Here is a 17365-nt window from a genome sequence, read left to right on the forward strand (position 1 = left end):
ACAATAATAATGGTATACTCTTGCCCAAGAGAATATGAGTGTATCTTCAAGGCTCGCAACTACAGGTGTGGGTAAGCTGTCTCTTCAGAAGGTGCTGGGAAGTGGAGGTGTGCAGAGTGCCACAGCACAACCTCCTCATGCACTCACAGGGGTTTGTCAGGCTGCTGTTGAGGGAAAAGCCGTCTTTGTAAAGGGAACATGTGCCTGTGACAGGAGCTGACTGGTGTCATCTGCACAACTGTGGAACTTTCCCTGGAGTGAGCATTTAAACGGGATAGTTATGTTTTTATTCTGTTGACTTTGGCTTAGGGATCAGGGACTGCAGAAAACTTCCTGTGTAGACCCTCATACTCAGAAAGGTAGTAAAATCACCCCCTCTCTGCTATCTCAGCAATGCTCAAGCTGATTACTTCACAATAAATACACAACATTTTAGGAATATAAAATAAGTTTAGTTTCCCCTGTCTCATTCTGCAATAATAAAATAGGCATCCTAGCAAAAGTCTGTAATCCTAGCACTTGGGAGGCAGAAGCAGGAAGATTGCAAATTGGAGGCCAACCAAAGTATATAGTGAGTTCTAGGCCAGCATGAATTACAGAACAAGACTCTATCCAAGAGCAAAAGCAGACTGCTTCAGGCTTTCCTCTGGCTTTGTGGTACACACAGCAAAGCTAAGCCCTACCTCAGGCAAAAGAGAAAGAAATATGGACTGTGGACAACAGTAAGAGTAAAGACTTGAAAACTTTCTAAGGTAGACAGTCAACTCGTGTGTGTGTGTGTGTGTGTGTGTGTGTGTGTGTGTGTGTGTGTGTGTGTGTGTATGTCCTGTACAGTTCTCAACAAAAAGCCACCCTGAACTCTCAGCATTAAATGAAGCTCTCAGAACAATAGCAACAGAGTTTCATGTTCAATGATACTAATGACAGATTGATACTTTGAAACACCAGGGGCTAGAAAGAGGGCCTTTAGGCTTTCGTTACTATCTTTTCTTAGAACTGATCTTCATAACTGAGACAGTCACCTTAGTTAGCAAACAGGAAAGGCTTCTTTGTGTCCTGATGACACCTGTCTGCTCCAGCTGCCTCCTCCCCAGGAGTCATCTGGAAGAAAGGCATCCAAGCCAGTTAGCTTAGCAGAGGAGAGATTTACAGAGAGAAGTCAAAGTAGAATGGAGGTCTAAGGTGGGTGCAGATCCCAAGAGAGGGACGGGACTTAGGAAACAGCATGAGGGCAGACTCCATGCGCACCAGCAGAAAGCGCAGTGCGTAAGGAAAACAGCCAGCAGGAGGCTTGTGAGCATTGCCATCTGTGTGATCTTGGGCCAACTGCGTAATTTTCACAAGCTGGAGTTTCCTAATTTGTGAACTGGGAAGTTCCTGGTCTAATTATCTCCTAGGTGGTCAGATTGTATCAAGTGTTTGAAAACACTCACCAGCTCTGGAGTAAATGCCTGGTTTGTGGTACTCCTTCATCCATCGTGACAAGGGCCTGTGGTGGCAGGAGAGGACCGATAGCCTGCATCTGAGTGAAGAGGGAAAAAAGGATGAGCCAGTTCCCTCAATGAGCACTTCCAGGATGACATCTTCTCCCCTTTCCATCCAAAGAGGACCCCACAGTCTGGGGTATTTGACCACTACGATGAGACCTATTGTGTACTGTATTTCCACAAGTGTGAAAGCTCATTTTTCCAACAGTGTCCCAGCACCTCCTCATTCAATGAGAGGAATAGCACACCAATTTGTTCGTTAACACTTCTTATATTCCAGGTGCCAAATATCATTTATGCATTTAATTCTGAGAGCCACCATGCAACATGTAGAAATTCTTAGCTCCTGTTTATAATTAAGAGTCAGAGTCAAAAAGAAATCAAGTCAAGTCAGGTGTGGTGGCGCACGCCTTTAATCCCAGCACTCAGGAGGCAGAGGCAGGCGGATCGCTGTGAGTTCGAGGCCAGGCTGGTCTACAAAGTGAGTCCTGGACAGCCAATGCTAACACAGAGAGAGCTTGTCTTGAAAAATAAAAAATAAAAAGAAAGAAAGAAAAAGAAATCAAGTCATACATGCAAGGCAAACAACCAGGAATTTAGACATGGTCCTGGGAACCCAGCTTGAGGAACACTAAACTTCCTCTCACGATGGGTCAGTCACTCAAGGTCTACACACTGGAGCAGGCATCAGGGGACACGTGATGATTGGTGAATGTGCTGGTTACCCCTGTTTGGATGAGCTGTGCTTAAAACTGGAATCACTCATATCTGTGTCTTAGGAGATTGTTTATATTCAAAGAAACTTTTTTTAAAATTCTGGTTTTATCTTAACAATTATAATAGGCGCTGGCATTGGCACAGTGTTGAGATGTGCTTGGAGGGACCAGTGTAGTGAGGAGGTGGCAGCGCGCTGTCCATGATGGAGAACCCGCGTAATTGGCGTGTGAAGGGATAAGGCCTCAGAGTGCCAGGCTGCGCCACCTCAACTCCCTGCTCTCCCTTCTTCCTCAGCCTGGCCAACACAAAGGGGTTCACAATGGATTCGGTGTCACGTGCTGTACTAAGATTTTTCCCCAAGGACACCAGCCATGGAGACAGAGAATGTATGAAAATGCATGGTGAACCTCATTACCTTGTGTGCCAATTCAAAAAAAACAAGTTTAAGAGAGAAAGCTGCCTGGGAGGGGAGCCCCATGGGTAAGATGCTTACGTGGCTACATAGGAATTCAGTTCAAGTCCAGCCTGAGCAACACATGATGAAGCCCTGTTTGAGCCTTACTTAATTCCTGCTTCACATATTTGCATGTCTGAGTTAGCTCAGTAGGGAAATCACTTCTAACCTGCGGTATGTTTCTTGTTTAATGCAATGAACGTACCTTAGTAACTTTAAATGTCTGTTAGTGTATCTGACTATTCTCGTGGCTTACCCCTGGGTGACATGCCCCATGCCTTGGCCTGGAGGTTACCCCTGGGTGACATGCCCCATGCCTTGGCATGGAGGTTACCCCTGGGTGACATGCCCCATGCCTTGGCATGGAGGTTACCCCTGGGTGACATGCCCTATGCCTTGACATGGAGGTTGATGGTTGCTTCCTCTGGGTAAACCCTCCATTCAGATTCCACAGTAGTTTGAGCAGGGTTTGAAGGGTCTGGTTTGACTGGGTTGTTGCCTGTTGAATTGTAGAGAAGCATGGTTTAGCTCACTTCTGGGTGAGTCAGCCTAGACAGATGAGATAACAAACCAGGTATCTGGGTGTGTGGGTATTGGCCTAACTTTATACTGAACCCAAATGGGGGAATCAAGAAGATCAATGTCCCTGCCTCACCTTAGGTCACCACAGAACCCAGACCTTCCACCCAGCCACATCACTGTACTGCCCACAGCAACAGTCTCCCCCATACGACAAAGGTAAAAGGACTGTGCTGCAGCTCCATCTCTTGAGACTCTTTGCTCTGTCTCCTACAGAAACAAGGCTTTAAGGCAAGCCCTTCTGAGCAATGCTTCCATTTTAAAGAGGAAACTGGCAAGGACAGGAAGCTCAGGCACTTTCTCTATGCCTAACGCTTAAAGCTGCTCTAAGAGTGGAAGTTTTGGGATGGTTGAGTATCAGGACACATATTACACCTCATCATAGTGGTTTTAGTAAGAATTGTGAGCAGGAAGTGGAGTCTTTTGAGGGATTAGAAGGTGTGGCCTTGTTGGAGGAAGTGTGTCACTGGAGGAGAGCTTTGTGCTTTCAAAAGCCTACATAAGGCCCCGTCGCTCTCCCGACTGTCACCTTTGGCTCAGGTTGTGGAACTCTCAGCCACTTCTTCAGTACTTTGTCTGCCAGTGCACCACCATGATCCCCACCTTGATAATAATGAACTAAGCCTCTGAAACTGTAAGCAAAACCCCAGTCAAATGCTTTCTTTTATAAGTGTTGCCATGGTCATGGTGTCTCTTCACAGCAACCGAGCCGTGACTAAGACAGACTCTAGGCTTTCTCAGTTGCCAAGTTCTGAGAGGCTGAGAAGCTCCGCCCTGTAATTTAGGACCCAGGTCACCACACTCCTGGTACAACTCTCTTCCCACCTCACCTGCCCAATCCTGATCTTGAGTCAGATTAAGATTTCAATGTTCTGGGGTTTTCGTTTTGTTTGTTTGTTTGTTTGCTTGTTTGTTTTTGTTAGTTTGTTTTGTTTTTCAAGACAGGGTTTCTTTGTGTAGCATTGGCTGACCTGAACTCACTTTGTAGACCAGACTGGCCTCAAACTCACAGTGATTCACCTGCCTCTGCCTCCTAAGTGCTTGGATTAAATGTGTACGTCACCACACCGGGCTCTAAGACTTCAATTTTATCCAGCCTGACTTTCTCTAGCATTCAAAACAAATATAGCCAGGAACAGAGACATGTCTCTAACCCCAGTTTTCAGGAGGCTGAGGCAACAGGATCCTGAGTTCAAAATTAACCTGGCCTGTATAGTACTTTCAAGAATAGCTTAAATGATATCGGGAAACACTGTATCAAATGACAACAAACAAGCTATTTAGCACATTACCTTAATCTGACAATACTTCTTGTTACAGCTTTATATCTAGTTTCTGAATGGCATTTTGAGCCCTTAAACAATTTCTTTAAGCAGAGAGTGGTGGCACACGCCTGTAATCCCAGCACTCGGGAGGCAGAGCCAGAGGCAGGTGGATCACTGTGAGTTCGAGGCCAGCCTGGTCTACAAAGCGAGTCCAGGACAGCCAAGATAACACAGAGAAACCCCGCTTGAAAAAAAAATTAAAAATAAAAGAATTTCTTTAAAGAGTAATAACAATTTGTTAGTATCACAGAACTATTGACAACAGTAGTTTTAGCAACAAATACTCTATAAACTTTCTACTGTGTTTCTTTGTAAAACCATCAGTACTTGGGGTCTAAGGTCAAGTGAAGAGATCACAGCCCCATCCTTTGAGAGGACACAGGGTGGAAAAGGATGAAATTCACAAGGAATCCAGGAGAATTTGGTTTTGGTTTGGTTTGGTTTTTGAGACAAGGTCTCTCTACACAGCCCTGGCTGGCCAAGAACCTACTTTGTAGACCACAGCCTAGAACTCACAAACATCTGCCTGCCTTTGCCTCCTGATTGCAGGGGTTAAAGTAGCGCACTACCCTGCCAGATGCTCAGACAAGTTTGTGATGGATCAAAGCAAACAAGCAAGTGGGGTCCAAGATGCCCTTCTACCTGGTATTTATGTGTTGCCAGTGACAAAGTGTCTCCAGCTGTGGCTGAAGTGTTCTTTATTTTTACACCTAAAATGAAACAGGAAAAGCAGGAAGAAAATATTTAACCACATTAAGTCATAACTCTGTGAATTCCCTGTGTACTGATACCAAACACCATTGGCCGGCTTGCCAGGTCATAATAAACATGTATCGAAACTAAGATCAGAATCTATAGCAAACTACAAGATCACGGCTCCTCCTCCAGGCTTGGCGGAAGTGTCCTTTACTCATTACAGGGAGAGTAAGAAAGTGCAAGTCCATGCTTTGCTCTCTAAACAGTGCGTCACCTAAGGCACAGGATTAATCTGACCCAGCCTCAGCCACCTGCTGTAACTACATTGCATGCAAACAAGGAGGGGACCTGCATCAGATCTCAACACCAGAGACACATTCTCCCTGTATCAGCGCATTCCTGACCAAATCTCCAACAAGCACGCCTGTATCAAAGAGTCTAAAAGGTTTCTTGCTCACTGGCTGGAATCTTTGATCATTATTCAAAAGAGGAGTTTTTGAGATAACTCAGGGGTTGTTTTATACCTGGCAGGAAGCTGGAAAGAGAAGCCATTGTCAAGCCTTCGGCTTTGGCGGCGCTGCCCTTCATTCTGTTCATGCTCCCTTGACGCCTCAAGTTCTGCTCTTACAATAGACCTGAGATACTGATGTCTTATCTTTCAACAGAGTTTTTACCGCCATTGCATATGGGGCTATGGCCATTGGAGAAACACTTGTTTGGGCTCCTGAATATTCCAAAGCCAAAGCTGGAGCTGCACATCTGCTTGCTTTGCTGAAAAAGACACCAACTATAGACAGCTGCAGTCAAGGCGGGAAAAAGCCAGTAAGCGCCATTCTTTCTCGGTACATGTATTGCCAACGTGGAATGCACTCCTGAACTCAGGCACCAGAAGTCTGCATAGAAGATCTTAGCACTACAAGGAATGCTCTATTCCTCAAATAGATTTTATGTTTAGAAAATTTTCTATTAGCTTATATACCTAATGCCATAAGAATGTTCGGTGAAACATTGATTACTAAGTCAAAATGTATTTAAACATCAGTGGTTTTGGTCTTGCATGAATGCTGGCTATATTTCATTTATTTTTCTCTAATTATATCTGCAAGGTGAATAGTGCCTTTTATGTCAAAGACAGTTTTCGTGGTAAACATTTGCATAAGAAGAAAAAGGGGGACTAAATACATTTATTAAATTGTACACACAAGTTTAACTGCAAACATTAAGAGACCCCTAGTATTGAAAAAGAAACATCAGAGATCTAAATGATTTGAAGAGATACTTTTTGATAACAGTCCTGTACAGTAAGCACGTGCTCAGGGTCAAAAACCTTTCGAGAACTTTTATATTTAAAAAATAGAATCATCATTATCTACATACTTAAAGTTCTCACTTAAAAATACACTATTTCTCTCTAGAGTTGTAATGGTAGACTTGTTTACATGACAGTTTAAGATAGCAGTCTCAGTGGAGGTATATAATTATATAAGAGGCTTGTGTGCATGGTTGGTAACAGAAATAAAAACACCTTAAAATTCTCAAAATGTAAAGCTCAAAGATGTGTGACAGAAAAATCAAATATATTGGAAAGTAAAGGGCATGGGAATATTTTAAATCCTGGCATGTATAAGTATGTAATGCCTGCTTCTATTTATTCCAGAAGTTCAAAGGAAAATGAGTGTCTCACAGCTGTGAGAATCTAGAATTACATGCATATAAAAGCTGAGGAGAAAGGAAGGGAGGGAGGGAGAAAGCAAACAAGGGATGGATAAACAATATACATGACATAGACGTAAATAGTTCATATATATACTACAAAGTTATTCAGTATTTTATTTAACAAGATATTTCAGATTATCACTTCTGCTTTTAAAAATTGAAAATCTGGGCAAATAAATCCCACATATGGATATAGATAAAAAAGCTAACTGACAGGCACATAGCAGCCTATTACACTTTCTCCACTTTCATATGAAATTGAAGTTTGACATATTAAAATTTAAAAAAAAATAAGAATAAGCTTGTGTTTATTCTTGTGCTGAGACCTAAGGGCTTTCTAGAACATCTCTCTGTGACTTCCCAAGGGCACCAGAACATGTGCAAAGGTAATTTCTCTCTCCGTTTTCTACTGTGCTTTCACACTAGGGCAAATAGAGTATGTTCTAGGGACAAAATGAATAATGAACAAACCAAAAACAAATGACCTCTACTTCCTGCTTAGATCTGGTGTATATCACGGTGGGTGTCTCACACTGCTACTAGAACTTTTAGCCACACCTTACCATTTCATGCCGTCAGCAACAGAGTAAGATCATCAAACATGTTTTCTGTTATATGTATACTGGTGTTTGGGACAAAAACCTCACACCTGTTGTTCAGGTTGTCCTCAGACTCGTTATGTAGCCAACAGTGATCTTTGGCCTTCTGATCCTCTCACTCCCACGTCCCAAACGACAGGGTCACAGATATGTGCCATTGCACCCAGCATGCACAGCAGTGGGAATCTAACCCAGGGCTTCTCAAATGCTAAGCTAGTGCTTCTCCACTGAGCTCTACACCTACCCCCATCAGACATGCTTTGTGCCTTTTCTCCTAGTTACAGAATAGTGCACATGACTGTTAGATCTGACCAGTCTGCGTCAACCTGGATCACAAGAGCCAAAAATTCTTTAGTGTAATTGGAGGATGTTATTCAGTGGCAGAGCATGTGCCTAGTATTCGTGACCTCCAGAAAACAAAACACACACACACACACACACACACACACACACACACACACACGCACACGCACACACACACTTGAGGAGGGGTACTGAGAGAGAAAAAGAGGAGAGAAAGAGGCAGGAAACAAGAGAAACAGGCCAACTGTGGATTTTAAAAGAACCCCAAAACTTTGAGACAAAAATAAATAAAACAATTAACCACCATTTATAGTTCCGGAAAGTTTTTTAAAGAATTTCATTATGGTGGCTGGAATGACAGCTTAGCAGTTAAGAGCACAGGCTGCTCTTCCAGAGAAACTGGGTTCAACTCCCAGCATCTACATGGCCATTCACAACTGTCTGTGTTACTCTTGTACCAGGAAATGTAATACCCTCACACCAAAGCACATATAATTAAAAATAAACAAGTGAGCAATTTTTTTAAAAAACCAATGAGAGAAACCATGATATTGAAAAACAGAGAAAAGTAAACTTTTAGCTAAGTATTAGTGCCAAATAATGATTAACTGAAAATGAAGATAGATCGGAGTTCAAAGTATTGTATATTAACTGTAAAACATAGTCCAGTTTATATATATATATATATATATATATATAAAAGTTATGCACAGAGTCTATAAGGCATTTCTGAGTTAAGCAGTAAAAGGTTTCCAAAGCCCAAACTAAATTAAAGACAGCAAAGTTTATTTAGAAAAGCTGGTTCAGCGAGGCAGCAGGGCAGGCTGTGGTCCCAAAGTGAAGGAATCTAGTGCTTTGAGGGAATTCAGTCCAGCAGTGAAGGAGCAGCAAATATACACAAAAACACAAATGCTGGTGAGGTCGGGCTTGAGTCAGGGGCTCTCTGGAGAGGAATGTGTTTGAAACTGAAATGTCGAATAAACATGAAAAACTTACAGAGAACGCTTGTCCGGGAATGGCCGTGGGGCGCCACCTTCCTAAGCCCACTGTAGTCAGCGCCCTCCTTCCTCTTACAGGACACCTGCGAAGGGAACTTAGAATTTCGAGAAGTGTCTTTCTTCTACCCATGTCGTCCGGAAGTCCCCGTCCTTCGTGACTTGTCCCTCAGCGTTGAGAAAGGGAAGACTGTAGCGTTTGTTGGGAGCAGCGGCTGTGGGAAAAGCACCTGCGTCCAACTGCTGCAGAGATTCTATGACCCCACGAAAGGACAAGTGGTAAGATGGACTCCAAACACCTGTGCTGGGGGCTAGTGGCAAACCCTTAAATGTGGGGGTAAGCCGGGTAGAGCAGCCGGCAGCAGCTGCGCGCCCAGCTCTGTCCTCTTCCCTAGCCGGTGAGCGCGGCTTTGAAACCAGCACAGTGACCCAAAGTCTTGAGCTCTCCTGACAGCCTCAGCTTTTATTTTACAAGCTGTGAACTCTTGGAATGTGGGCGCGGGGGCAAGTCAGCTTTCCCTCCCAGAGTATCACTGCTCTCGACCCCGTCTAGCTTAAGAACCATAACAGTCTCCACCCTTGGCTGATCTCAGCCTTCCACACCCTCAGCTGTCAAGATCTTCCCCGTCCCCCAAGGCTAAGGCTTTCTCCAAATCAACCTCTGTTAAGCTGAGAGTCCTCATCTCAAAAAGAAACAACGTCTTCCTCCTTCAAGCCCAGGGACTACACCCTTTCTTTACCTTGCTTGTAGCTACTAACGCCTTACGTGTTTCATATTCTGTATTACATATTTCATATTCCACGTCTGTCTCACCCTTCCCCGCCGCTGCTTCTCTCCTCTCCTCCCGCGCCCTCTCATATACACAAAGCTTGCATCTTAGCTCCCCCAAAAGTTAAAGGTTCTCATGTTAACCCTGCTCTCCTATACTTAAGTCTTCTCTCCCTTATAGGTTCTCAACAAACATTCAGGAAACAGAGCTGTTCAGAAAGCTCCCCTGAGCTGGGTGGCATCTGCCTGTTTTCGGGGGCAGTATATTGCATTCCCTTCTTGAAATCACTTGAGGGTGATTCCCCACGAAACAGGCGTTAGTACCACTGAAGCCCTCTGTGACCTGGCTCCTGCCTCTCTCTCCCCAGACTTCCCCTCCTTGCCCTTCTTACTTGGACTGAGCACCCATCTCCAGAGCATCTGCTCACCCTTTTCTCGCTGTTTCCCTGGCTACTCATCATGACTCAGGTGCTGCCTATGTGTTGTCACTTACGGCTTAGTCCCAAAGTGCCTTCCAGTGGCCATCTTAGACATCCTCTGCCTCAGCCCCTCTGTTCTGCTACCCTATCTTCATGTCGCCTTCTCTTTCTGAGTTGTTAGCATCCCTACATATGTCAGCTGCAGCATAAACCGTCAGGGTGAGGAGTTTGCATTGTATTCCTCCCCCAGTACCCAGGCACACAGAGGGCACGCTCATCAAACAGCAGATGATTTTAATGTATCTGTGTGAATGGGTGCATGCAGCTCAGGACAAAATGCTTATCTCTACAACTACACTTCTGCATTGGTCTGTGCCAACCCTCTTGTTGGGCATCAGTAATTGAGTGCTCTTGCACTTGAGGAGGAGGCTGGTCACTTTCTATGTAACTTCAAGACAGAATCCTAGGTGTGCTCTTGTCTCTGGGCATAGCCCTGGAACCTGTGATCATTTCTAGGAGGATGTGTTTGCAATCAGCCTTTCAGTTATCTGTAAGATAGGAGCTCCTATCCAACCATTGATTTATGAACCTTCCTTTGGCAAAAAAATACACCTCAAAAAATCGCTTGAATTCCTAGGCTTCTTGTTATGATTTGCATGTGTGTGACTAGCGTGAAGTGTAACATGACACGGTTGTTAACAAGCTGGTCTCCTCCACTCTGCTCTGGCAGCTGCTTGATGGTGTTGATATAAGAGAGTTGAACGTGCAGTGGCTGCGTTCCCAGACAGCCATCGTCTCCCAGGAGCCTGTGCTGTTCAACTGCAGCATCGCAGAGAACATTGCCTATGGTGACAACAGCCGCGTGGTGCCCTTAGAGGAGATCAAAGAAGTCGCAGCCGCAGCCAACATGCATTCTTTCATTGAAGGGCTCCCTGGGGTAAGCAAACAGCTGAAATCTGGACTTACAAAGCTGCAGAGTGCTGATTTTGATGCAGTCTCACATAAAGGTAGATGTAAAAAGGAAACTGGTATTTTCATGTATTTTTCCAGGCCTGATAGACATTCATATAGAATGCCTTGGACTGACGGTCACATGTTATGTCATTCTGTGTTTGCATTCTGCCTTGTGTGAGGGCATGAACTTAAAAGTCACGGTGTCACTTTGAGGTAAACATTTGGGGAAGAAATAAAAGTGAACCTTGTGATTTACTGCATTTTCTTAAGATTTTTTTTTAAGGCAGGGTCTTACTAGGTGGGTCTAGCTGATCTCGAACTAACCATGAAGACCAGGCTGGCCTCGAACCCACAAAGACCCACAGACGTATCTCTGCCTCCAAAGTACTGGGATTAAAGGGGTGCCACCACACCTGTCCAAGAATAGTTTTGTTGTTGTTTTGTTTTGTTTTGTTTTTGAGGAGGGAGGCTTTTCAAGACAGAGTTTCCCTGTGTATGTAACCTGGGCTTTTCTAGAACTTAGTCTGTAGACCAGGCTAGCCTCAAAGTCAGAGATCTACTTGCCTCTGCCTCCCAAGTGCTTGGATTAAAGGTGTGCCTCACCAGCACCCAACATGAATAGATTTTTCTAAAGCAAACAAACTGATCTTGACATGTGTCCCAATATAATATCACAGTATCAATGTAAAACTCTGAATGACAAGGTCAGCTTTCCCCATAATCCTCCCGTGTTCATCAGGGACAGCAGGGTCTTCCCAAACATCTGGCTGTTATCAGTCCTGATTTCTCCAGGGATAATTTAGCAAATTTAATGGTTGACTCCCTGCCAGTTTTTTAGGACTTATTTTACCTTTATTTCAAACTTTATTTATTCATCCATCTGCCATGTTCTGATGGCTTAAAAGCTGCACTTCTTCTCCTCGTTGTGAATCTATCTTATTTACTCAACACCCAGCTACTCGGCCTTGCTTCTGGTAAACCACTGAGCTATTACTTATGAAAGATAACCCAGACAAACCAAGTGCAGTCCTGTGCACACAGACATCCTTGCAATATGCAGGGAACATGCCTTGCTTTGAGCCCATGGATGTAATCTGAGCAAAGACAGGGCAACCGGAACTACGGGTGAACTACGGGTGTGCTCACAGAATAAGTGGTGCTCAGAGGGATGACTCACACCTGAGAGGGGTGACTCACACCTGAGAGGGGTGACTCACACCTGTCGTCCCAGGACCCAGGAAGGTGAAGTAGTGGGACTGCATGTCTGAAGCCACCTGGGCTATTTAGCAAGACAATGTCTCAAAAAAGAAAAAAAAGTCTGAAATAAGAATAGCTATATAATAAATAAATCTTCAAAAAAAACATGGAAGAGACGGCTAGAGAAATGACTCCGCAGTTAAGAGAGTAGTTGCTCTTCCAGAGGATGTGGGTTCAATTCCTAGAACGCACCCTGTCTGTGACTCCAAGTCCAGAGAGTCTGACAACTCTTCTGACCTTAAAGAATACTGCACACATATGGTTCACAGACACACATGTGCAGGCACAGCACCCACACATGTTGTTCACAGACACACATGCAGGCTCAGCACCCACACACATGAGGTTCACAGACATACACATGTGTAGGGGCAGCACCCACACACATGTGATCCACAGACACACATGCAGGCTCAGCACCCACACACATGTGATCCACAGACACACATGCAGGCTCAGCACCCACACACATGAGGTTCACAGACACACATGCAGGCTCAGCACCCACACACATGTGGTCCACAGACACACATGCAGGCTCAGCACCCACACACATGAGGTTCACGGACATACCTGCAGGCTCAGGACCACACATGTGGTTCACAGACATACACACAGGCACAACACCCATATACAAATAAAAGACAGGAGAGAGTGGAGAGTGGGCAGACCAGGCTTTTGTTTGCTCTTCCAGGGATCTAGGGAGTGTTATGGGTGTGGTCTCATACACATGTAAGCCCAGCGTTTGGGAGGTGGAGGGAGATGAGGCGCTCAAGAGCATCCTCGACTACACAGCAAGCTCAAGGCTGACTTACGTGAGGCCCAAGATCAAAAGGAAACAAACAGGAAAAACTCAGAAGGCTCCTGGTGAGGGCAGAAGCTTCTGTTAGCGCAGCTACAGGGACGCCATGGAGACCCTGAGAGGAGCGGAGCATCATCATGAGCGCTTGGGTGTCATGTGGGTACGGCATGGATGCAGAAGCCACGCACCTAGGGAAGGCTGCATCCTGGCATCCGGTCATGTGATCACAGGGCGCTAGCATGAGGAAGGAGACCTCACTCTTTGCCTGGTGGCTTTAAATGTTTTGAACTATCTTGAACTAGAAAGGCTTAGGATTTATAAAGTCACCTGTGTTTACTGAGAACTTTCCTTTGTTATTTTTCCCCCTTGTGTTATGATTATGAGGTTCCACCGGTAAGTGCTTTCCTGATACGCACAATGTCCTGCGTTCGGTCCCCGGCATCCCGTAAATGGGGCATGCTGGCAAATGCTTGTCATCCTGGTAACTGAGAGGTGAGGAAGGAGGATCACAAGTTCAAGATCATTGCTGGCTGCGTAGTGAGTTCAAGGCCAGCCTGGGCAACGTCAGACTCTATCTCAATAAAAAAAAAAGAAAAGGGAAGTGTCGAGGGAGGGGGAGGGCAGACAGCATAGAAAGGAAGTCGGAAGAAATTCCTTCCTAAAGCGCAATGATGATGATCTCTACACGACCAAGAGTAGATTTCACACACCCTTTCACGGGCATAGAAGTTGGAACTGTTTAGATGTCTCTCCCACAGTTTCTAATGTGCTTTGTCAATGGCCTGTTTCTGAAAGAAATACAACACTCAAGTCGGACTGAGAGGGGTGCAGCTTTCAGGCGGCCAGAAGCAAAGGCTGGCTATTGCAAGGGCTCTTCTCCGGAAGCCAAAAATTTTACTGCTGGATGAGGCCACCTCAGCCCTGGACAATGAAACTGAGAAGGTAACGCCCTCTTCCTTCGAGTCAGTCAGGAATGGGCAGTACCACAAAGTCCAGGGTCAGATCGGGGAAAGTGAAGGCGCAGACATGCCAAGGAGGAAGGGGCCAAAGTCGGACAACCAGGTTCTAGAACGGTTTTCTCCTTTGAATTCATCTTATAACAAAATGGGTCCAGGACGAAAGTGTCTGTCCGGTCAAGAGAAGCCCAGGGAAATGTTCTTTTCTAGTCTGTTCTATTCCATGGATGCTAAACCAGCTAGCAAGGGGAGGAGTCTCTGTGTGAGGACAGAATGCGCTGCAGGGGAGCATTCTTGTTATTCTACCTTCCCAGACCTTTCCTATGGCTAGAGCAAAAGGAGACGGTGGGGGGACACGGGCATGGAGATACGGCCTCTGCGCTCTGAGCTTGGGACCACCTCCTTACGTGTATAACCATTCCATTTACACTCCCAGCACAGTCCCGCTCTGGTCCTTTTTCTCCACTTCTATTGAGTAGGGTGGATCTTTCCCAAAGTCAGGCAGTTCCTCTGGGGACAAGCAAGTATAGCAAAGAACATCATGAGCGACTGAGCTTAGGCATGCTTGTGAAGATCTACCCCAAACTGGTAGTCACTGAGCCCTTTTCTTTTCCAGGTGGTTCAGCAAGCCCTTGACAGAGCCCAGCAAGGGAGGACCTGCCTAGTGGTGGCTCACAGACTCTCCACGGTACAAAGTGCTGATATGATCGTGGTTCTGCAAAATGGAAAGATCAAGGAGCAGGGAACTCATCAAGAGCTCCTGAGAAACGGAGACACTTACTTTAAGCTAGTAGCTGCACACTGTTAGTAGCATAGTGGGTGCCCTGACGCTGCCAGCCTTGCAAGCGCTTTGGTCTTTGTGTATTGAAGAGCATGCTGTCATTTCTTGGCCTGCTCTGGTCTCTCACTGCATATGTCAGCACCGAGGATCCTGACACTCAAGTACAGACATGTTCCATTCAAGTGTCTTCCCTTTAGATTTTTTTAAAGCAAGCCAAGAGGGCTAGAGAGATGACTCAGTGGTTTGGAGGACTGGCTGCTCGTCCAGAGGACCTGGGTTGTATTCCCAGCACCACCCACATGACGGCTCACAGCCACCTGTAACTGCAGTCCACTCAACTCTTCTCCCCTCCGTGGGCACCAGGCATCCATGGGAAGTTAGAAAACAAAAACAAAACGTTTGCAAAAGTTGCCTAGAGCAAGTGCCCATATCTCTCATCTCATAAAAATATTCTAATGTGTTTTCTTATAAGCAGCTTTGTACAAAATAAAGGCATTTCTCTATCAATGTTCTGTGTTGACATCGCAGGAGAACACCATGTACTGGAGGGGTCTCAGCCAAAAGGGTTAGATGTGGCACGGCAGGGAAGACGGTAGTGTGCCGGCATCGTGGTGTGCTGGCTCACTGTCTATGCCTTCCTTTGCTTCTGAAACCCGGCAATATCCCCTAATTGGGCAGCAGTGGGAGGGTTTGAGAAGAGCACAGGGTAAAGCAGCCAGGATACGGCCCCTGCTTCCCCCATTAGTACAGAGGTCTTCCCGAAGACTGCATTCCAAGCTTTGGGTGTTCTGTTCGGTATGAAGCTTAGTGAAATATGAGCACTCGCTTAGAGTAAAGATACTTCTACTGTGGGTAAAGAAATTTAAATGCTTTTCAGTACTGGATCAAACAATTTATTTAAATTCATATGTACTTAATAATATGTAATGTATGATTTACACATTCTAATATAAATAGCAATATTAGTTAACTGAGTTATGTTCCCACCTACTTAAATACATAATGCCGTCTTTCAGCCCCTCTCTTGCTTAAGGTTTTCTGCTAGGATATATTAGCTATGTGCAGCAGTGGATTTCATCACGACATTTTCACACATGACATATTTTCATTTCGTGCGTTTCATTTCACACATACTTTGGTCACACTCACCACCTATCGCCGTCTTTTGTCCACCTGCTTCCGCTGATCCCTTCCTTTCCCCCTAACCAGCCTCCCTGCTGCTTTTATGTCCTTCTGTGTGTTATCCAGTGAGTTTAATAAGGGTTGGTTTCAGGAACACGAGTGAGGGGGTTACAAGAACATGACGACTTACCCGCACACACACACACACACACACACACACACACACACCTCAGCAACCACTTACTGCCTATAAACCCTCAGAAAGCAACAGTAACTTGTGAACCCTTCTCCCTCTCCCGTCTCAGTCCCACCAACTAACTTGTTGGTGGGACAAGTTAGTGCAGATCTCACGCAGACAGTCCAAGCTTCTGACAGTTCAAATGTGTCAGGGCCATAAGGAGGGAAAAAAGCCAAAACTGGGCTGGCCTAGGGAATCAATCAGAGTTCTCAAAGAGAAAGAACAAAAGAACGAAAGAAAGAAAGAAAGAAAGAAAGGAAGAAAGGAAGAAAGGAAGGAAGGAGAGACAAATGCTGGAGGGCCTACCCTTTCTCTCCCCCTATTTTTGTTTTTATTTTAATTTTAATTTTTGTTTTGTTTTGTTTCGGTTTTGGTTTCAGTGTTTCTCTGTGTAGCCCTGGCTGTCCCGGACTTGCTTTGTAGATCAGGTTGGCCTCAAACTCACATTGATCCGCCTGCCTCTGCCTGCCAAGTGCTCGGAAAGGCATGCGCCACCACGCTTGGCTCTCTCTTCTTTTTTAAGGCAAGTTTTCTCCATTTGCTCAGCCTGGCCTCAAACTCATGATACTCCTGCTTTGGCACCCTGGTCTTGGGATAACAGTGTGCATCACTGTCCTCTTTGCTCTTAATTATATTTTCTTCTATTTACAATGGCACCTACAACCAACCTCTCTAAATGCTCTGAGCCAACAGTCTGAAATCTTGCAGAGGGGAATTTGAACTATTTATGTGTACTATTACACTTTTAAAAAGAAAACACAAAGTGAAAATGGGGCTGGGGTTGAGAACCAGGAACACTGTTTAGAAACATTGACACTGACTGCCTTGTGGCTATTCGGCCCTGTGCAGGCAGACAACCTTTGGTAGCTTCTGTTCCCAGAGCGGGTTAGACAGGATGAAAGAGAAATGTGGTATACATACACTGGAGGCCAGAGCATCCCAGGCTCTAGTTCTGTAATCCCCGCCAGGTGGGCAAATACTTACAACTACCTGCTGCACAGCCTGTTGGCACCCACCTCAGCCTGTGGACGACAGAAAATCACTTTCCCTTCTCATCGGTAGCCCTGCCCGTCTTCATCCTTGTTTTATTCCCATTGATTGTGAAAGACGCACAAGCAGTATTCTCCTAAGTAAAGACACTGCTGGTTCCAATCTGTGAGGTTGTCAGCTGATGAGGGAAGAAAGTAGGTTGAGAC

The 17365-nt window shown here is 45.2% G+C and overlaps 1 protein-coding gene across 1 annotated transcript in view; it reads left to right on the top strand.

The window, feature by feature from the left end:
• Positions 1–15329, top strand: part of ABCB5 (ATP binding cassette subfamily B member 5) — a 93626-nt gene extending 78297 nt beyond the window's left edge. The window contains exons 23-27 of the mRNA XM_084792258.1: positions 5924–6080; positions 8953–9150; positions 10790–10996; positions 13868–14014; positions 14645–15329. Coding sequence (XP_084648384.1) covers positions 5924–6080; positions 8953–9150; positions 10790–10996; positions 13868–14014; positions 14645–14836 — 901 coding nt within the window. The 3' untranslated portion in view covers positions 14837–15329. The remainder of the gene's footprint in view (positions 1–5923; positions 6081–8952; positions 9151–10789; positions 10997–13867; positions 14015–14644) is intronic.
• Positions 15330–17365: the final 2036 nt, after the last annotated feature.

This window comes from Acomys minous, assembly GCF_964271855.1.
Source record: "Acomys minous genome assembly, chromosome: 8".
Classification (NCBI taxonomy): Eukaryota; Metazoa; Chordata; class Mammalia; order Rodentia; family Muridae; genus Acomys; species Acomys minous.